Genomic DNA, 22,914 nt, shown 5'->3' on the forward strand with positions numbered 1-22,914 from the left:
CAAGGATTTGTATGAAGAATACACAAGTATTGCATTGGTATTATTATTAGAGAAGTATTTGAGGCTAGATCATGTTCCCTTTGAATCCCATCTTATCAGGATGTGAGTACATTACTAGTAGACCATAAGAAGTTATAAATATACAGCGTTACAAGTTGCAGCTACCAGAGGAAGGAGTAGGAGTTTCGGCTGTGTTTTCACTTCTCAGTGTAAGTGGCAGACAGAATGCCTGGATCCCCACTTCCTCCCGATGATGCATTGTCACCATAGCACACAGACGGGACAATGGCAGCACGCATTTAGCCACCATCTGGTCTCTGACATTGGGGTAATAGTACCTGCAGGGGATACAAATAGGACATGTTGCTTTATTCAATAAAACGTCTGCATTTAGTTAGGTCCATATACATTTGGACACTGGCACAATTTTCATACTTTTTGTTCTGTATGCCACCAGAATTAATTAAAACGAAACAATCCAAATGAATCTGAGGTGCAGACTTTCAACTTTAATTCAAGGGATTGAACATAAATATCAAGTACAAATTTTAGGAACTGCAACCATTTTTATACACAGTCCCTCCATTTTCAGGGGCTCAAATGTAATTGGACAGTTGAATATAATCTTAAAGAAAAGGTTCACTTTTAATATTTTGTTGAGAATCCTTTACTGGCAATGACTGCCTGAAGTCTGGAACCCATAGACATGACCAAAGACTGGGTGTCCTCCTTTCTGATGCTTTGCCAGGCTCTAACTGCAGCTGTCTTCAGTCTTTGTTTGTGGGTCTTTCTGCCTTTAGTTTTTCCTTCAGCAAGTAAAATGCATGCTCAATTGGGTTGAGATCAGGGGATTGACTCGGCCATTGCAGAATATTCCACTTCTTTTCCTTCAAAAGCTGCTGGGTTGCTTTTGCAGTGTGTTTTGGATCATTGTCCATCTGTACTGTGAAGCGCCGTCCAGTCAACTTTGCTGGATTTGGATGAATCTGGGTTGACAGTATATCTGTAAACACTGCAGAATTCATCTGGCTGCTTCTGTCTTCTGTCACATCATCAATAAACACCAATGACCCAGTGCCACTGGAAGCCATGCATGTCCATGCCATCACACTGCCTCCACCATGTTTTACAGAGGACGTTGTGTGCTTTGGATCATGAGCTGTTCCAAGCCTTCTCCACACCTTTTTCTTCACGTCATTCTGGTACATATTAATCTTAGTTTCATCCGTCCAAAGAATTCTTTTCCAGAACTGCTCTGGCTTTTTTAGATGTTTTTTGGCAAAGTCTAATCTGGCTTTTCTATTCTTCAGGCTTATGAATGGTTTGCACCTTAAGATGAACCCTTTGTATTTGCTCTCGTGAAGTCTTCTCTTGATTGTAGACTTTGACAACAATACGTCCACCTCCTGGCGAGTGTTCTTCACTTGTCTGGATGTTGTGAATGGGTTTATCTTTACCATAGAGAGGATCCTGCGATCATCCACCACTGTTGTCTTCCGTGGACATCCATGCCTTTTTATGTTGCGGAGCTCACCAGTGCGTTCTTCTTTCCTCAGAATGTATCAAAATATTGATTTGGCCAGCCACTCCTAATGTTGCTGCCATCTCTCTGATGGATTTGTTTCATTTTTAAGCCTTACAATGGCCTGTTTCACTTGCATGGACAGCTTCTTTGAACGCATCCTCTGCCCCCCCTCCCCCCAGTAGCGTCCTGTACCTCCTTCCCAAACCAGTGACCTCTGCCCCCCTTCACATCACCCCCCCCTTCCCAGGTGTAGTGTCTTTTACCCTGCCCCATAGCAGTGTCCTCTGCCCCCCACAAAGTGTCCTCTGCCTCCCCATCCACCAAAGCAGTGTCCCCTGTCCTTTTCTCTTCAAGATCCTCCCCACTATAATTTACTCTGTTCCCACCCCCCCCCCCTCTCCCCAAAGTCTCCTGTGCCCCCCTCCCACAGAGTCTCCTAAGCCCCCCCTCCCACAAAGTTTCCTAAGCCCCACTCCCACAGAGTCTCCTGTGTTGCCGTTGCCTTCATATAACACACACAGGTAGCACTGCCTGCCAACCTGTCAGCGTGTGTAAAGCACAGCGGAGATCAGAGGACAACACAGTGCTGGGTGAAAGGCAGGAGCAGGTGATTGGCTGCTAAAACAACCTAGCAACCAATAACTGAGCAGCTTCCACCCCCGACCCAGCCCTCCATCCAGCACTATACTGCCTCCTGCTCTCCGCTCTGCCTGTGACATGAGAGTGGCGGAGGCTGGGGGGAGGCAGAAACCAGGTCACGATCAACCTGTTGCCTCCCTGTGTTTGACCAGTGGATCGCGATCAACGGGTTGCCGACCCCCATCTTAGACACACAAAGGCGGCTCGAGAGAGAGCATACACAGGTGTCCCCAGAGCAAAAAGCCAGCTGGCGACCCGAGAAGAGGAGGATCCAGGCTGCTCTGTGCAAAATAACTGCACAGAGCAGGTGGGTATTACATGTTTGGTATTTAAAAAAAAAAATCTGAACCTTTACAAAAATCACTTTAAAGTAATATTAAAGGCAATAAAAAAAAAAAAAAAAAAAAGATACTTGCACACAACAGCTTTGATCCTCCTCTTTTCGGATCCCCTGCCAGTGCTCCTGGCCCTTCTCTCCTGCCGAGTGACCCCAGAGCAAGCAGCTTGCTAAGGGGAGACCAAAGCAGGCTTGCTCCCGAGCCGCTGCTGTACGTGTCCATTCACACACAGAGCAGTGGCTCGGCCTCGCCCCCTCTCTCTCCTCATTGGCGCACTGGCTGTGATTGTCTCAGCCAATGGGGAGGGAGAGTCCCCATAGAGCTGATGCTCTCGTACACGTCGCTGGATCACAATGGGGCTCTGGTAAGAATTAGGGGGAGCTTATGCACACAGAAAACTGTAGCTGCTGACTTTTAACAGCCACTTACCTGTCCCTTGGTTCCGTGGTGTGTCCCCCGCAGCCCGTTTCACCAGCCATCCTGTATTCCAGGAGGCCTGCATCTTCAGTGTGGGCACCCGGCTGGGACAGCTTGCGGCTTCACACCCGGGTACCCACTGCGCATGTGCGAGTAGCGCTGCGCTTCATGAATGGTCGTATAGTCGTCTGGAACCTGTCACGTGTCCCAAAAGACTACAGGGAGGGAGGACACCTTCCACTTCTGATCGCCTAGGCGATCAGACCGGAAGTGGGAGCAGGTACCTGTTAAATTCAAGTATCCGCTCCCCCCCTTCCGCCCCCCAAAGGTGCCAATCCTTAATTGGGAGCGGGGGAGCAGTCGTTAAAGTGGAACTTCCCCTTTTGGGTGGAGCTCCACTTTAAGCCTTTACAACCACTTTAACAGAAGAGGAATCTCTGAATTGAGTTATATTGGTAAAAACATATACAGTAGAAGTACTGTAATTCTTAACTTACTTCAAACTGATCTATAAAGTGTTTCAAAAGAGATAGAATATCTTTAAATTATGCTCATTATGCCTACTTCAATGGGATAGGTCCACAATAACACTCTGATTGGTAAAGTTAGTTTCTGGAGAATATACACACATGGCAGACAAAGTAACATCACTAATAAAAGAAAAATATTCCTGCGCCAAAACACAAATTAAGTAAATCACCCTTCTAAATTGCTGCTGTGCAAAAATGTGAAGACACAAACATTGAAATATATAAATAAACAGCGCAAATATAGACCTAAAATCAAATATTAATAAATCACAAAATATAACTGTCCCATATCAATAAGTGCATATCTGTGTCAGAGAAAATTTCTTTCAAGAATAGGACACCATAAAAAGTCCCTTGTAGTGAAAAATACGAACTCCAAATAATTTTTCTAGCCTTTCACCTTTCACCCGTGCACACCAAAATCAAATGCACTCACCAGATTTTGGTGAATGAAAAGCCTTTTCGGTTCATTTGCCTTACGTCTGACGTCACTTCCGGTGAGTGGAACGCACGCCGAGCGGTGCGTTCCAGCGGCCATTTTGCGGGATTTAGGCTGGCTCTCTGCTGTTCCTCTGTTCTATCTGGCTACATTGGTGTGGGAACCCTGGAGTATGTTGGCTGGTTTTGATCATCAGGATGTCATGGGCTTAAAAAATGTGCCTTTTACAAGCTATTGAAATGTGAGTGGCCTGGATTCTGTTCGTTATTGTATAAGATTGATCTGGCAATATTACACTATGTGAGTTTTCTCTTTGATGATACGGTGGAGCAAACAAGGGAGCCACGGTGAGGACCTGTAAGAGGATTTTATCTTGGAGAGGCTATCATCGAGCTGATGAAAAGAGGGTATAGGATTCCCCATAAGATCCTAAAGGCTTTTCATTCACCAAAATCTGGTGAGTGCATTTGATTTTGGTGTGCACGGGTGAAAGGTGGAAGGCTAGAAAAATTATTTGGAGTTCGTATTTTTCACTACAAGGGACTTTTTATGGTGTCCTGTTCTTGAAAGAAATTTTCATATGCACTTATTGATATGGGACAGTTATATTTTGTGATTTATTAATATTTGATTTTAGGTCTATTTTTGCGCTGTTTATTTATATATTTCAAAGTAACATCACTACTTTCAACAAAATGTAAGAAAAGCTCACAAATTAAAAAAAAACAACATTAAAATATGGTCTGAATAGAATAACAGTTCCATCCTGGTATTGATATACCATAAACATGTTATGTTATTTTTACTATGTGATGATTTGTTGTGTTATCATTTGTCTGGACACCTTACCGACACCACATTTCGAATGTCACCCCTCCTCCTCCGGAAAGGCCCTGCGTGGAGTATGCGCTGAGCAGCAGCCTCTGCACTGGGGTGTCTGAAGGTGCCACTAGAGTGTGGCTCTGCCTGTCATTAAAGGCAGGATCTGGTACACACAGGGTGGTGGCTGTCCGCACAGGCTTCAGGCTGATACCTGAAATACAAAGAAAGGAAGAGAGCAACTCAGTGGCTGCACCTTTAATCTGCAATCTCTCCTACATATAGACGGCTGATAGAGTTTAGAGAACAACCACGGCCCTTGGAAAATTGGGATTACCATTTACAGCCCAACTTCAGGAAATCTAAAAATTCTCCTTTGCAGTGAGGCTGTGCTCACATGACAAAGATTAACTGCTCGTTTATTCTAGGGGAGAGTGAAAGCACTTTTTTTTTTTTAACAAAAAAGAATTTATATTGAATAAAAAATATAAAACAGAAATTTAACAGTACATATATTTGTGTAGCATAAGGAATGGTAGGCAATCATTAACCACTTCCCGTCCCGCCGTTGTTTATAAATGGCCTCCCCGCACCCTGCTTGTGCGTGCTCCCTAGGAGCGCACAGCACCGCAATCCGGTGCCCGCTGTGTCCTCAGGACAGAGTGGAACACCGATCGTCGGACGGGACCTCTGTACGAGGTCCCGATCATGTGATCACTGATTGGCCAATCAGTGATCACATGCAGAGTAGTAAGCAAGATGTCACTTCTGACATCATTGCTTACTACATGTGAAATCTGTGAATGATCACAGAAGTCACATGGTACAAGGCTATTCACAACAGCCTTGTACAAGCTGTGTGACCAATCACAGCTCACACTGTAGTTCTCAATGGCTGCAAGAATGTAGCCAAAGAGAAGGAGAAATGATTGCTTTTACAGCCTTTATGGGTGTAAAAGCAATCAGTGTGAAAAAAAAAAAAAATCTTCATCACCCCCCACAAGTAGTACAGTACTGCTAGGGTGACAGTATGTATATAAAAAACAAAAACAAAAAAAAAAACAATAATAATATAAAACAAAAATGTAAAAAATGTTTAAAAATTATAATTTTTGGTTATAAACTAATTTGGGTTATTTTTTGACTAAAAAGATAATGGAATAAATTTGACAGCGCTGAAAGCTGAAAATTGGCCTGGACTGGAAGGGGGTGAAAGTGTCCGGACTGGAAGTGGTTAAACAACCAGAGAAAATCAACACTGTGATAAAATGTAGATAAAACACCAAATATGGCATGGAGATAAGGACCTGTGCAAATTATATAGTTATGAAGTTATTGACTGCAGGGGCAGTGCGGCCAGTGTCTACGACCCGGTGTAACAGACCTATCTCATCTAGGTGCTAGTCTTCGTAGACTGCAACCAACAATCCCAAATTTTATTATATTTGTTGAGACATCCTCTATTAACATATATCAATGTCTTCAAGGGTAGGGTGTTGTTAATATCTGCCTTCCACTCCTCCAAAGTTGGAGGAAGTGCCTGCATCCAATGATGGGCTACCAATTTCCTGGCACTAAATAACATTTCATGTTAAAAAGTAGTCAAAATGCCTGTCAGCTTCTGAAGTGGGGATTATTCCCAACAGGCAAGGCTTTGGGTCCAAGGGTACAGGAGAACGCATATGGTCGTGCAAAAATTGGACTACCCGAGCCAAAATCCATTTATCCATGGGCATTGCCAAATCAGATGGAAAACCGCGTCCAGGGACACATGGCATTTAGGACAATAGGGGTCCCTGTCAGTTCCAAACTGTGCTAAACGAGGTGTAGTGAGATATGCCCTATGCATTATGTAAAGTTGAGTAAGGTGATCCGGCAACTTAGGGGAAACCTGCTTACAGTTATCTAGTACTTCCTCCCATTCCTCATCATCGATAACTCGGACATCTGTCACCCATCTAGATTTAAGAGAGTAGGCCGAATCAGATGCCTCTGGGGTAAGTTAAAGGTCATATAAAGAAGAAATCAATTTACGAGGCACTTCTCCATATATTGCATCCAATAACAACACTGCCGTGAGGGACGGGAAGCCATTAGGGAATTCGGACACTAGGGCATGTCGTACCTGAATGTAACAGAACAACAAAAAATTTGGGAAGGAAAACTCCCGCTTCAAGACCTCAAATGACTTTAATGCCTCATTTGATAATACATAGGAGAGAAGGTATACACCTCTAGAGGTCCACAACCTGTGGTCAGGAACAGTGAGAAGTTCAGGCAACAATCGGTTAGACCAGGGGTGGGCAAACTTTTTGACTTGAGGGCCGCAATAGGTTCATATATTGGACCCGGGGCCGGACCAAGAGTAGATGAATGATGTGTATGTGTCATCCATAGTAAGTATAGTAATATTCCCCCATAGTAAGCATAGTAATTCATCCCCCATATAGTAATTCATCCCCCATATAGTAATTCATCCCCCATATAGTAATTCATCCCCCATATAGTAATTCATTCCCCATAGTAATTCATCCCCCATAGTAATTCATCCCCCATATAGTAATTCATCCCCCATATAGTAATTCATCCCCCATATAGTAATTCATTCCCCCTATAGTAATTCATTCCCCATATTAAGTCCCCAAGTCCCCCCTGTGTCAATTCACTTACCTTTGCTCCGCGCGTTCCTCTCGCCGTGTTCCCGCGTCGTTCCGGTGTAGCATGAAAATCTGTCTCCTATGAGGATCTGTCCCCCTCGACGTATCTGCGCATGTGCCAGTTTCAGGCATTAGCAGCCGATCGGCGATCTCCGGCACATGCGCAGATACGTCGAGGGGGACAGATCCTCATAGGAGACAGATTTTCATCCTACACCGGTCTTCAGGGCGGACTGTGAGAGGAGCCTAGGAGGAGCCTAGCTCCGCGGGCCGGATTAAAAGGTCCGCCGGGCCGTAGTTTGCCCATTGCTGGGTTAGACCAAAGTGGGGTATATGACATTGTGGGGCTTTAATCTTGGAGGTACAGAGATCCCAAATTCTACGGTAATGACAGGCCATTCCTTTGGTGAAGGGCTGTGCGGTAGATTCCCAAGCACCTCAAGCAAAATGGATGCATCTCAGGCGCAAGTTCTGGGTCCGATACTAAGGTGCAGAACACCTTGCTCTCTCAGTCTTATCAATATGATATAGGTGGAAAAGTTGGGCTGCCAAGTAATAGAGACCAAAATCTGGAAGGGCAATATCCCCCAGAGTAGTAGGGTTTTTTAGGAAATGCCAAGCCAGCTTATGTCTACCTCCACCCCAGACAAAAGATTTTAGGATCCATGAGTGTGTGCATAGCCTTAAAATACCGTAATGGGATATATACCAGGGCGTGCCAAAGTATATAAAGAATTTTTGGTAGTAAGAACATTTTTATTAACCCAATTCTGCTCATCACCCCAAAGTGGCAATTTGGCTTTAATAAGGGAAAAAAGGGGTTCTACATTTAGGGCAATATATTCAGCAGGTATTCTAGATATTTGTATACCCAAATATTTGATGGCATTAATGCGCACTAATGGCACAGGGACTGAAGTAGCAGGAGGGGGAAAGGAATCAATAGAGAGAATTTGAGATTTATCCCAATTAATTTTGAGGCCAGAAAAATTACCAAATTGTTCTATAAGATCTAAAATTCGCAACAAGGATGGGCCAGAATTGGCTAGGTATAGTATCATATCAACAGCATAAAGTCCAATCTTTTCAACTAGTTCTCCTCGCACTCCATGTGCCGATCGGATCTTAAAGGCTAGTGGTTAGGCTGCCAAAGCATATAATAATGGCGAGAATGGACAACCTTGTCGGGTACCTCTAGAGAAAAAAAAAGTCTTGGATGTCCATCCATTAGCTAACATGCTAGCCTGCAGATCTGAATACAATATAGAGATCCATTTAATAAATTTAGGGCAATAAGTATATCCATTCAACCGAGTCAAAAGCTTTGGCGGCATCTAGAGGAACCACAACTCTTGTGCCAACATGATCGTGGGTAGCTTGTAGATTCATAAACAGTCTCCTGGTATTAAATGTGATATTTTTTAGGGGCATAAAACCTGTTTGGCCTGGATGCGCTAAGGAGGTAATAACCGTATTCAGGCATATCACCAAAACTTTTGCAAGGATCTTAATATCGGTTTGTAGTAGCGAGATAGGACGATATGAATCTGGCATATTCAAATCCTTAAAAGAGGATGAAAGAAAGAGCGCACAAACCTTGAGGTAATGCGCAAGGTTTGTGCGCTCTTTCTTTCATCCCCTTTTACAGTTCTATCAAGCTTCCCCAGCTTCATGATTAGAGATGAGCGAATCGAACCAGGCGAACCGGAATTCGATACGAATTTCAGGAAAAATTCGATTCGCGTCGAATCCGAATATTTGCCTACTTCGGGTGCGCGAATCGGATTTTTCCCGATCAGCCGGCAAAAGTGTCCCTGCAGAGAGCTCCGCTATTTCTGACAGTTCTCTGACAGAAGGAACACATGTACAGCGGTTGAAACATTGTATCTATTAGTTTCCATTTAGGATACAGATGTTTCAACCGCTGTACATGTGAAGAAGCTGTCAGAGAACTGTCAGAAATAGAGGAACTCTGCACATACACTTTTTGCCGGTTTGGAATTCTTATTTTCATCCTACTTCTTCTTCTTCTTCTACTTCTTCATCCTCATCCTCAGAAGAAGAAGAGGATGAGGATGAGGATGAAGAAGAAGAAGAAGAAGTAGGATGAAAATAAGAATAATTCCAAGCCGGCAAAAAGTGTATGTGCAGAGTTCCTCTATTCTGCAGATACACTTAGAGGAGCTCTGCAGATACACTTAGAGGAGCTCTGCACATACACTTTTTGCCGGCTTGGAATTAATCTTATTTTCATCCTACTTCTTCTTCTTCTTCTTCATCCTCAGAAGAAGAAGAAGAGGATGAGGATGAGGATGAGGATGAAGAAGAAGAAGAAGAAGAAGTAGGATGAAAATAAGAATAATTCCAAGCCGGCAAAAAGTGTATCTGCAGAGCTCCTCTAAGTGTATCTGCAGAATGTCATTTATGGAAACAAATAGATACAATGTTTCAACCGCTGTATGGAGTGAATGTCCCAGAACTGTCAGAAATAGACTATTTATGACAGTTCTGGGACATTCCCTCCATACAGCGGTTGAAACCGCTGTATGGAGGGAATGTCCCACAACTGTCAGAAATAGACTATTTCTGACAGTTCTGGGACATTCCCTCAATACAGCGGTTGAAACCGCTGTATGGAGTGAATGTCACAGAACTGGGACATTCCCTCAATACAGCGGTTGAAACCGCTGTATGGAGTGAATGTCACAGAACTGTCAGAAATAGACAGAAACTGTCACAGAACTGTCCTTCTTCTCATCCTTCTCCTTCTTCTCATCCTTCTTCTCATCCTTCTTCTCATCCTTCTTCTCATCCTTCTCATCCTTCTCCTTCTTCTCATCCTTCTCCTTCTTCTCATCCTTCTCCTTCTTCTCATCCTTCTCCTTCTCCTTCTTCTCATCCTTCTCCTTCTCCTCATCCTTCTCCTTCTCCTCCTTCTTCTCATCCTTCTCCTTCTTCTCATCCTTCTCCTTCTTCTCATCCTTCTCCTTCTTCTCATCCTTCTCCTTCTCCTTCCTCATCTCCAAGGGCATTTAAATTAAAGGTACAGTGTTCTGCACTAATTTAAAGGCTCTCTGAAGCCTAGAAACCCTTTTTATAAGTTAACTTTGTAGCGAATTAATTCGCATCAAATCGAATTTCTTCCTGGAATTCGCGGAATCAGCCGAATCGAATTTTTGAAAAATTCGCTCATCTCTATTCATGATTGAGCTGCACAACGTCTGATCACCAGCGGATGAACACACTGTTTGTTACTAACGCCCGTTTTATCTGAGTCTTTGAGCACAGGAGATAATGGATCTTTGGTGACTATATTCAAATCCTTGCCTGGCTTGTGGATCAGAACTATAAGCGCCTCACGCATAGAATCTAGTAAGGTAGTGGTCTGAAAAATGGCTCCATAGAGCATCAGGAGCTTAGGAACAACAATCTCAGCATAACGGGTACAGAATTCAAGAGGCAACCCGTCAGTGTCCGGAGCCTTAGCGGGTTTAAATTTACCAATAGCGATGTCTGTTTCCTCCTTAGTCAATGGAGCTTCAAGCATAATAACCTGTTCTGCTGACAATATTGAACAATAAATGGTTTGTAAGTATTCCAACAATTGTTGTGGGGTGAAATTAACTTTAGAGGTATACACATCACGGAAGTAATTCACGAATTCCGCTGCAACCAGTGACGGGTCAGACACCAGGGCCCCTGCAGCGGTCTTCCGGTCTTCAATGTAGACAGGAGGTCTGGAGTCCATATGAGCCAAGCATGTCAGTAATTTACCGGGGCGCTCGCCATGTTCAAAAGATGCGTGAAAAAGAGTTTGATTGGCCTTTTCATAAGTTAATTGTTCCACTTATCTAGTGTGCAGTTTCAAATTGGTTAGCTGATCAGGCGTGGGATCTGTAAGATACTGATCCTAGAGACTAGCAAGATGTGAACTAGCCTGTTGACATACTAGTTTGGAGGTACGTTTAGTTCTAGATATACGCAAGGATAAGCCAAACATGTTTTTTGAAGGTTTTCCATACCACTAGAGGGGAGGCGGTATCATGATTTATTGTAAAAAAAAAAACAAATGGGTCCATTCCTCACCAAGCGTATCAGCATCAGATATGGCTGTAAGCCAAAAGGGGTTTAGTCGCCATGTTGGGATAGATGGTCTAACGTACACCCAATAAGAGGTATGGTCTGACAATAATTGGACAAAAATCTGTCTGTAAAAGTCTGGAACCTAAAATTGTGGATAGAGCAATAAAATTAATCCTAGAAAAAGTGGAGTGGTTGGTGGAAAAACAGGAGTATTCCCTATGTAGGGGATATAGATGTCTCCAGGTATCAAGGAGACCAAATTCAGTCAATAAACGAATGAACCGTGTTTCCCGTGTGTTTGAAAGAGGGGACGTTGGTTGGTTAAATCGATCCAGGGAAGGATTGAGGACTCTGTTAAAGTCCCCCATCCACATTGCAGGTATTCAGGCATATTGGGACATAAAACTAAAATTGTCAATGAGTACAACGGAACTGAAGGGGGGAGGGACATACCAGACTAACAATAGCAGGGGATTACCAGAGATAAACACATGTAAAAAAACATATCAACCTTCAGAGTCCAACATGATATTCAATGGCTCAAAGTGTACTGATTTCCCAACCAGTATAGAGACTCCTCTAAAATTGCTAGTGTGAGTAGCATGGAAAGTCCATCCTATCCAGAGCCTCCATATGGCTTTCGGCAGGTGACCATCTATGTGAGAGTTTCAACTAGGGCCATTATATCAACCTTTTGTTTTTTAAGTTAAGGCAGGCCATAGACGGGCCGTTTATTGAAAAATCGGTCAGTCCCGTTGCTGATGCTGCCACCCATGTCCACGAAACACAGCTGTTTTTTGCGGATTTTCCAGCATGACCGATAAAAATAAATGAGGAGATCCGCGGAAAACAGTAGACAGGCTGGCCCCACTAACGGTGTGATTATCGGCCAATTTTTTGTGTGGATGAAAATTTGGCCGATAAAGACCCATCTATGGCCTGCATAAGTCAGCACCGCAGTTCGTTTCAATTTATCACTAAGACCACAGACATTCCAAGTGAGACATTTTAATTGGACCATAAAGATGCCATAGAAATATTCAAGAGCCAGTGCATCCATGCCAGGACCCTTGAAAGTGAGCTAAGCTGATATTGAAATGCAGCCAGCATGTAGGGGGATATCCCTGGCACTGAAGCACAAAATAACAGATCATACATATCTCATACATTGTCACTAAAAAGGTAAAAAATCCTAACCCTCCCAGCTCTGCACATAACCCAGCTTTCGTGAGCATTATGCCCAAACAATGCACCAAAAATCTGGATGTGCAAATTATAAAAAACAACTAGGAAGATGAAAAATCTCTGAAAAACGAGACAAGGTGGTAGGTTCAGGTGCCAGCAAGCACACATCCATCCCATACGGGAGGAAACACTGGTCGTGTGGTGCTGCTGAAGAACATCTGGAGGAGCTTTGGCATCAAATATACCGTGAAGGTGGTCCAGGAGCACCCCTCTAGGAAGTGATGAGGGAGGAGTGTAAGAGGGGTAGTTTTATGCCTGTGGGTGACAGATGATGAATGTCCTATAAACATAACAAGCACCCAAAATAGCAGAGATGAGTAGCCATGCCCAATATTCAAGAGAGGTTGTGTAGCAGGATGTCCCGTGGTGGCAATGTATATGTCTTCCAGAAACAGCAATTGAATGCATACCAAACAAAAAGGTGAGAGAAAACAGAATGTGGGTGAAAAATCAGTCTCAGGAGGGATCAAGTCGATCCAGCCACGCAATGGCAGCCTCCGATTCCTCCAAAAAGTGTACCCGGTCTTCTCCAACCACGTGCCGGGTACAGCATAGCATACTTAAGATGGCGGACTCCAAGGCGTTGTTTAACAGTTAGAAATCTATTGCGCCGATGTTGTATCTCCGCAGACAAATCCGGAAAAACTGCAATTTTCGTGTTATCAAAAAAAGGTATATTACCCTTCTCGCTGGAAAGGTGTAGTATTGCATCCCGATCTGCGTAATTAAGAAATTTTGCAATGAAGGCCCATGGCGAGGGCTTCCTGAGGGGGTGGTTTCACCAGCAAGTGGTGGGCACGCTCCACTACAAATGTAGCTGAGAAGGCCTCTCTACCGTAGATGGAAATGAGAAGGTTTTCCAGGAATCCCGCTGGATTGTTTCCCTCTGCGTCCTCAGGAAGGCCAATGAAGCGGAGGTTATTATGCCTCATCCTATTTTCAAGGTTATCCTGCTTCTGTTGCAATTGGGAAAGAAGATGGCGTGTCTGTTCAGAGGAGTCCTGCAGCGGGGGGAGGGCATCCTCCACACGACTCACCCTATCCTGCGCTTCAGATACACGGGCCCGGAGCTTCTGGAGATCCTGCCGAATAAGGGAAATATCCTCCTTAACATATTCTATTTTAGAAGTAAGTGACATTTGACAGGCCGAGATAGCTCCCAACACCCTAGCCGTCTCTGGTGATGTAGATTCCTGAGCAGTAGAGGAGACGCCATCTTCCCCTGGCACATCCCGTTCTTTACGTCTGTATTTGTCCAGCTTAGCACAGGCATCCGCTGTTTTCCAAGGGGAAGACATGACTAGTGCTATTAGGTTGATCCTTTGGTGATAAATCTGGTCAGGAAGGCTGTTGTGTGATGCACAGGATAGTTGAAAGGATAAATCTTCGGCGAAACTCTGCTTGCTCGAAACCTACTCCATGTTGTTCTAGGCCACTCCTCCGAAAGCACTTTTACTTACCTGATCCTCCACTTCCCTAGCACAAGGCGGTCCCCTATGTTGAGGCTGAGGGATGTCCCTTGGCATCATAAAGTCCTATGCAGGGCTGTGGACCCTGCATTGGTCTTGATGAAGTCAGGACCTTAGACCCGCAGTTCTCAACCAGGGTGCCCAGGCACCCTGGGGGTGTCTTGTGGTTTCTTCAGGGGTGCCTTGGCAAAATGTCTAAATTGCCCAAAACTTGTATACAAGCCTGCCTTTTAGGTACACAAAGCCACAGGCTTTCATTGTGCACCGTTACGACCTTCTAGCTACCGGCTTCCTGACAACCAATGATATCATGAGTTGATAAGGAGGATGTCAGCTGCCTGCACAGCATCCTAGTTGGACCCTCCAAAAAGTGTATTTGCTTTGAAGAATAAATCACCTCTAATGTTGGGTGTACTACATGTATGGATGTTGCTGCTTATATAAAACTTTTCACATTTAGACTGGGGTGCCTCAAGACTCCATAATTTTAAAGGATGCCTTGAGTGAAAAAAAGGTTGAGAAACACTGCCTTAGACTACCAAAAGAAAGGGGCCGCTTTGGAGACTAGTCTAGCAGAGTGGAAAAGAGGATGAGTTCTCACATCTTCTTTTCTATGCCTCCTAGACCTAAACGAGCAGTTAAACTTTGCAGTGCGGAAGCATCACCACTGCAAGGGAGAATTGTTAAGTTTTCTGGAGTTGGGCTTTAAGTGAACCTGTAAGGATAGAAATATGGATCTGCCTGGAGCTCTTTCTAAAGTAGGCATCATCCTCATCTAGCCTGTGAAGCCTAAACTGTGGTCCTGAATGCTTGTTTCTAACTCAGCGATTAACGAGACAGTGAAGCCAGAACAAGAGGAAAGACATGCACCTGACATCTCAGCAGATCCTTGCAAGTTCAGCTGAACTTCAGTTAAAAATAAAAATATAAAACTGCAGCTAGCTAGATTCTAAAACCCCTGTGCTGTTACATCTAAGAGCACAGCTGGCGGTGGAGGCATACTAAAGGTGAATGAAAGGAGTGAACAGTGTGAGAGTTTATGTGCACATTGGGGATGATTTACTAAAGGCAAATAGACTGTACACTGACTGGCGGCACTGCTGGGTAGCACTGCTGGGCACAGGTGGGTGGTGAAAGGAATGATTTTCTTTCCCCTCAGAGACCCCCGGTCTGTGGAGAGATTCCTGGTTTATCAGCAGAATTCTGGGAACACCCCTTGAACACGGAAATAACGGCAGCTTATGTTCAGAGATGTTCCCAGAATTCTGCTGATAAACCAGGAATCTCTCCACAGACCGGGGGTCTCTGAGGGGAAAGAAAATCACTCCTTTCAGCTGGGGGCTCAGCCCGGGATGACCACCCACCTCACTTGGTAAGTAAACCTTTTGTCTTTTTATGACTAAAAGCTCTTTCTTGCCCTGTGTTGAGGGAAGGTCTTGAATCATTCTGTATTGTCTATATAGACCTGTGATAACCTGTAGCTGCTTTTGGTAAGCAGACTTAACTCTTTTGTAGAGTTACAAAAAAGTGCACTATAAAAAAAAAAAACAAAAACAAAAGGAGTGTTTTTGGTAAACACAGATTGTTCTCTGGTAGAACACACTGTTTTTTGGTAAAACAGTGAAGAGATAACTTTTGGGAAGTTATCAAAAAGTTAATAAGTCTGTGGAGCAGATTCTAGTTTATCTGTCTTTTGCTTTTTCTTTCTGTTGCGTAGAAGTATAAGATAATTTGTTGTGTGGAACAAAATAAGATTTTAAGGTAAAATTGTCTTATCCACTGTCTAAATATGGGTCAAGGAGGTAGTTACCCACCAGGTCCCCCAGAAAAGGGAGAAAATTGTAAGGATTATGTTGCTAGAGTTTGTGGAACTGACTATTATTTAACAAATCCCTGGGTGGATTGTATGGCAGGCTGGACAGAAGCTATGGGGAGTACAGACCCATTCCCAAGAAAGGGGGCAAATGATCCTTTTCATACAGACATGGTTAAGGGATTATGTTTGGGGGACAAACAAGCCTTTCCTTGGTATGAGGGGGACCCACAATGGGACCAAGTTTATATGAAGAAAGGGGGAGAAAACTGGTTGAAATGGTCACCGTATTGGGTTGATAATAGCAAGGGAAAGTTCAATTTGATTTTCTCTTTAAAACAAAAGAGGAAGTTGAAATTGAATACATTAAAAATATGCCAGGAAAAGCATCAATCTGAAAAGACATGCAGACCCAAGATTGGACTGAAAACAGTTCAGACACCAATCCCACCCCCTCCGTATAATATATATCCTTCATTAAGTGGTTTTAAAAATGCTGCTGATGATGATTTTTTGATCAGTTTGGGGATGACTACTCCCCAGCCTAATGCCCCTCCAGCCCCTGCTCCTGCCCCTGCCTCTCCAGCCCCTGTCCCTGTTCCTGCGCCACTTCCAGTCCCGGATCTACAACCAATACAGCCAGGCCCCTCCACTAGACCCAAACAGATTATTAGTATAAAATCACCAGACAAAGAGGGTAGCCAAGTTCAAGGCATCCTTACGGAAAATAATGACAACGAAGGAGAGTTGGAATACGAAGAACAGGGACAGGTAAATATAATAAAATTACAGAAAAAGGATGGTCAATGGAGAAGAAGTGACACCAGTCATAGAAAGGGCAGAGATGTGGAGGAATTTAGAATGCAGCTTAGATCCATGGATAAGAAACAAGAGGGAAAAAGAGAAGATGAGGGGGCCGTAGGAGGAAAGGAGTTGGCTATATTGACACTACCTTTTCTCACAGCAGGAGAACTAATTCTAAAAAAACCCATAGAATTAGAAGATATTAATAAGATTGTTAAACATTGTCCCAAGCCTACAGTATCTCCTGGAGGTACACTTGCTTATTTAAAAAAAGGCATGTTTGGGAAGAAATTACACGCAGGAAGATATGAGATTGATCATTGATGGTATTCTGGGAAATAATCCAGCTTGGGATTGGATAAATGTAAAAAGCATTAGTCACATAGAACCAAGTAATACACAGGCTACTGCCTATAAACTGAATACCACAGAAGGGAGAGAAACTATGTGGGAGGAGCTTGACACAGAATTAAAAAGGGTTTTCAAGAATAAGGCTTCCCTCCCTATTGCTACAGCATGTAAACAGAAGGTAGGAGAAACTGTATTAGAATTTTGGAAAAGGTTCAAGGATGTCTGGACACAAGAAGCAGGACTGGCTCTAACTGGAGAGTTAAGTCCATTGATGATTCAGACATTCATAACAGGTCTTAAACCAGAAGCAGGATTAGCCGTGAAGCAGCAGGTCTCTGACTGGGCAACTAAAACTGTTGTTGAGTTTCAGACCTCTCTTCACGAGAAGGAGGCAGCGGGATGTTTAGATATTGTAAGAAAAGAGAAGGTTAATAGTAGTAATTTCCAAAGTGACTCACAACAGGGAAATCAAGGGCAAGGACAAAGAGGAAGAGGGTGGTATAGAGGCAGAGGTAAGGGAGGATTTGGCAGGGGAAGAAGTAACTCTGAACCCCGCCAAATCCCTGGAAGAACTGGATGTTTTAACTGTGGAGGACAGGATCACTGGAGATATAACTGTCCATATGAACCTTCCTCCTCCCAGGGAGGGCCACAACAGGTGGCACTGATGATCAGTGCCGATCTGTTTTCTGGCAATTGCCGGTTATCAGCAGTACTTTCCTCACGCTGTGACAGCATGCGGAAAGTGCAGCCGACAATCGGCAACTGCATTTACCCAGTGATCTGCTGTGTCATTGGACAATCAGCTGCTGTGATTGGCCTTTTACCACATCACGTGATCAGCTGTGTCCGTAGGACACAGCGATCACAGAGATCGCTGGGTGCGCGCCGCTGGGGGGAGTGCAGGAGGGCGCGTTCTGGGAGGATGTCATACGACGCCCTCCCAGAACTATACAACCGCGCTGTAGCGGTCATTCAGCTATAGCCCGGTTGTAAAGTGATTAAAGTAGCTAGGTCTAAAGCTTAGTTGTATTCACCATTTTTACATAAGCGCTGGGTAATGTGCATTGGTTGCATGCGTTTTTAGCACATTTTTGTTTTTAAAAAATTTTCTTGCCTAAAAAATGGACATAAATTAAACAGATGTCATCCGTTTACATCTGTTCCATTCCATTTCAATGGATTTGGATGTACCCATGTCCGTTTGAAAAAAAAAAAAGGACTAGAACGGACACGGATGTAAAAGGATGGTAAACAGATGATCATCCATTCAAATCTGTTGGTCAATAGAAATACATCGCTGTCCATTTTTCATCCATCAACGGACGACCTTTTTCTGCCAGAAAACTGCTCTCAAAAATGCAAAATCGAAGGGTTTTTTCTGCCTCTAAAACACTGAGCTTAAAATATGCCTCTAAACATTCTAATGTGTATGGACACACAGGACAATGTGTATGGACACACAGGACAACATTAACCCCTTCCCGCCAGCGCCTCCCGGCCCTTTATGAGTTTCAGAAGGCAGGAGGCGGGACGGGGTTTAGGGATCATGTGACTGTCATCACGGCGGTCACATGATCGGGAAAGGTCATGATCGGGAAAGGTCCCGATCGAGAGAGCAGACCGGGACCTTTCCGTGAGTACCAGACATGTGTGCTGGGAGCGCGCAGGGTGTGAGCTCTCAGCACATATGTTTTTTGTTAATTGCACGCAAATGTGCGGCCGCTCGGCGTCTAGGCCCAGATGCCGGGAGGCCGCACATTTGTGTTCGGCCGGCGTGAAGAGGTTAAGCTTCGTTTAAGCCAGTCTGCATGGACCCTAACCAATCAGCTTCTTACTTCAGCTTGTTCAATTAAAGTGGAGTTCTGGCCCCCCGCCAGAAAAAAAAAAAACCCATAAAAACGACAAATACTGTAGCTGCTTGACTAAGGGAAATGGGCAGCTGGTTTCCTACTGCACATGCGTGAAGCACATTGCGCTCTGTGAATGAGATGCAGTCCTCTGGTACCTGTTGAGTTTCCCAGAGGGTTGCAGGGGGGCGAAGGAAAGTCGAACTATCAGCACAGTTCGCCATGGTCAACTAAGCTAGAACTGGGAGTGGCTACCTGTCAAAAACAGGTACCCATTCCTCCCAAAAAAGTGCCAAATGTAACAGAGGAGAAGGGAGGAGGCAGATAAGTGGAGCTTCCACTTTTGGATGTCTTTGACAATAACACCTAGCTCATTGGCTACTATGCACGGCAGCACCAGATTCTGTGTGCACCAGTTTCAGTACATCTCCCCCATAGTTATACTTGACCACATAAACTTTCAGAATTTCTTGGCTTGGTCACCCTGGCTACCACCATCTCAGTGTTCAAGCAAAAAGCACTGGGGACTTCAGTCTGAATCCCAGCCAGCCCTGTGTGTTCTCTCTGCCTTCGCATGGGTTTCCTCTTGGTACTTCAGTTTCCTCCTACACTGCATAGACGAACTGGCAGGTTGTTTCCTGTATAGAATGCTCCAGTATATGCATGAACGTGAGATAGGAACCTTAGACTGTAAGCTCCTTGAAGGCAGGGACCAATGGGAATGCATAGTGTGTAAAACGCTGCTAAAACTAAGGCCACTATATAAATGCCCATAATAAATTATACTAAATAAGAGCCTTGATCAGTCACACTTAGAGATGCATCTTGACAGAAACAAAGTCTGTCTGCTCTTTTTAGAATGCAGAATTCATAATAAAGCAGGCTTTCGGGTAAAAATAAAAAATAATAATTTTAAATGCAGCTAACAGTGCTGCATGCCACACAAAATGGTTACATATGTGCCACAGCAGAGGCAAATGGTGTCAAAAAAGAGAGGTACTCCCTTCGGTTGTCTTCCAAGGGGTGAAGACCCGGATGAATGATATGTTGATCAATGAACAGATGTCTAGCATTCTTCATGATTCTCATCAGAGATTCCTTATGGTTTGGGAACCTTGGATACGATATTCCTTGCCATCCCTGCCCCCTACTAGTTATGGCCTCTTATAGTTACTGCCTGTGCTAGCCCTGGATCCTTGATTCTCCTAGTCTCCCTTTCCTCTATGTTTTCTTTCGGATTCCCCTTTTTTTTTGTTTGTTTTTTTAGCACTTTTATTTTCTTTCCTTTCTTCTAACCTTTTTTCTTTCCTCTTCTCTTTCCAGTATTATGTTGGACTACTGCTGATAATATTTGGTTCGGCTTTTTGCCGTCCTTCCTTGCTGTCTTTGGACATTTTGTTATTTGGCTAATACAAGTCAGCAGGATGTATCTGTTTCTGAGTTATTGTTATGCTCGGCCCCTGCATGGGCGTATATTGAGCTTGTTGTGTTCCTAAAACAAAACTTTCTTAACAAAAATATTGAAACAGAAAAAAAGAGAGGTACTGATGGACTGCCTCTGAGCAGCCAGTGTAACTGCCCCTCATACTGCTACAGTGTAAAAGAGGGCATCAGCAGGCTGGATCCTGTGGGGTGCAGGCAATACCTTTGTGCCACTGGTGATCTCTTTATAATTTAAGTAACACAGGGAACATGCACATCAAAATTAGTTTTTTTCCTTCAAAGCAAACCTGTGTTGGCTGTACTTCTTCAGTGGATCATAGGACTGCAGTTCATTCTGCACTCCTGTGACCCGTTTTCAGCTGACAATGGGCTAAAGCCTGCTGTTGGCTGATGACACTAAGCCAGTCCAGGCCGGGGAAAGATCTCGACTTCAAACTTGGGATCTACCCCAGAATCTGGAGCGGCACTTGGTTCAGCCTCTCAGCGAACCTGCCTCTCTGACCAGCTTAAAATCCTGCTGTTTCTGGAGAAACAAATACAGTCCCGTTTGCTCCCATAATGCAATGCTTGGGGCCGGAATGTAGCATACAAGTACCAACAAGTCCAAGATATTGCTCCAAAGTCTCATGATAGCGGCCTCCGCTATGTGTCACTTCCCAACTCATATACACCATAAAACATGTGAAGCTGCATACCAAGTCCATCCTGTCCAAAGTAACTTTATTTGTTCAGCAGCAACACTGCAAACACTCCATTCACAGCTATATTACCGATGCATTTCACCCCTGCTGGAACTTAGTCATAGAACCTACCATTCTAGATTTTACGACTAACAGCCAGAAGGGAATGAATTGTATTACAGCAGAAGCTGCGAGTGGAGTGTCCTCGATGCTGGAAGAATGAGGTTACTTTGAACCGGCTGAATTTGTGGTGTGAGGGTTACATTTTTTTTTTTGGCTGATTATAGTCTGCGATTGCCAGCGACCTTTCAGCATCAGGGATGGGGCAGCAGGTAGAGGAGCGAAGGGTAAACTCCAGATGATATCTAGCACAGAGCAGGGTGGATAGGTTTGGATTTTCACTGTAATGGAAGGTTAGCTTTAAATCCTCGTTGTCAGCTGGTACAGCATAATAAAGGAATGTGTTTGCAGTTAACATACCTCTCTCTGGCAGTTCAGCTTCTAATCCGGTGACCGGGGTTTGCACAGGGAAGTAATACTGCACATAGCAGTCCGCTTCTCCCCACACGGTAGACTGCAGAGGGGTCAGACCCTTCACGTTCTCTACGTTGATGTCAAACACATGATCAACCATACTCTCGGCAGCTCTAGACACCTGGGAGGAGGACAGAACACAGAGGATGTTACTGATATACGGTTATGCAAGGAAAGCATTGATCGGTTCTCCTGCCATTTCATTAATAGTCTCGAACTTTGTCTGAGATTACTCTGTATTACTGCAAATAGTGCACGTGCACCGCAAACTTCCCAGTTCTGAAAAGGGAAGAAAACTTCTGTCATCTACGAGACTTCTGTGCCAGATTTTAAAGGATAATTGCACTTAAATATAAAGTGCATTTTTCCATTTTGCATCTGTCCCCTGAACTAACCAAAACCACCCTCCCCTCCATAGATGCATATAGGCCTTGATCTGATAACCGGGGCTCCATTGTTTGTTTACATCCAGCCATCTGTGTTCCCATGGAGGAAATTATTCCTCACTTCATGTTCTGACATTCCTCACCTGGACGGGAAGTTCAGAAAATCTCCCACATAGGGACACAGACAGCAGTTGAATCCTGAGAGGAAGTCTAACTCATCCGCACTCTAATAGAAAATGTTCTTATTGCTTTGTTTGTCTCAATGTCCCCTGGTCTGTCTAATGCCCCGTATACATGAGAATATCGGATGAAAAAAAAAATTGCTTTTGGAGGGATCGTATGATAATCTGATCATTAGTACACAGCTTTTGACAGACGATCATGACAGTTCATGCAACAATATCCGAAGAGACAAGCACAAACATTTTTCTTGTACGATAACAGAGCGAATGATTTTCATTTCATTCAGTACAGTATTCGTCCGCAAAAAATGGAGAGAACAAGAGCACCCATGCTTGGAAACAAAAGAATACATTTCAATACATTACATCACTTCCGAAGTAGTATTCTGTTGTATAAGAATTTTTGTAACAAGTAACCTCTGCGTTTTTCGATATGAGACTAGAAAAAAAAAAAAACGGAAGCCCATTCATCCGATATTCTCATTGTGTGTACCGGGCATAACACCCATCAAATACACAGGGTTGATGGATCTTAAGAGGAATGCAATGCACGAAAAGTAAAACTTTACAGTTAGAAGGGAGAAAACCAAGGTGAGGGTGATCATGCTGCTGGAGACCCCATGACATACCAGAAGTAAGCGAGAGACTCACCCCTTCAGACCCTGCTTATAAAAAAAAAAAAAAAATCTGAGTGGTGCATGGAATTTATA

The 22,914-nt window shown here is 43.9% G+C and overlaps 1 protein-coding gene and 1 long non-coding RNA gene across 2 annotated transcripts in view; one reads left to right on the plus strand and one right to left on the minus strand.

Annotated features, from left to right (window-relative positions):
- The window catches only part of C2CD3 (C2 domain containing 3 centriole elongation regulator), a 169,520-nt gene that overhangs the window by 80,522 nt on the left and 66,084 nt on the right, over positions 1-22,914 (minus strand). The window contains exons 17-19 of the mRNA XM_089656482.1: positions 21,583-21,757; positions 4,738-4,921; positions 166-338 (exon numbers count right to left, since the gene is read on the minus strand). Coding sequence (XP_089512608.1) covers positions 166-338; positions 4,738-4,921; positions 21,583-21,757 — 532 coding nt within the window. The remainder of the gene's footprint in view (positions 1-165; positions 339-4,737; positions 4,922-21,582; positions 21,758-22,914) is intronic.
- Positions 1-22,914, plus strand: part of LOC149442140 (uncharacterized) — a 127,257-nt gene that overhangs the window by 71,760 nt on the left and 32,583 nt on the right. The gene's annotated exons all lie outside the window — the stretch shown is intronic.

Source organism: Staurois parvus, unplaced genomic scaffold, assembly GCF_062004578.1.
Source record: "Staurois parvus isolate SC_StPar_1 unplaced genomic scaffold, SC_StPar_1.0 ptg000909l, whole genome shotgun sequence".
Classification (NCBI taxonomy): Eukaryota; Metazoa; Chordata; class Amphibia; order Anura; family Ranidae; genus Staurois; species Staurois parvus.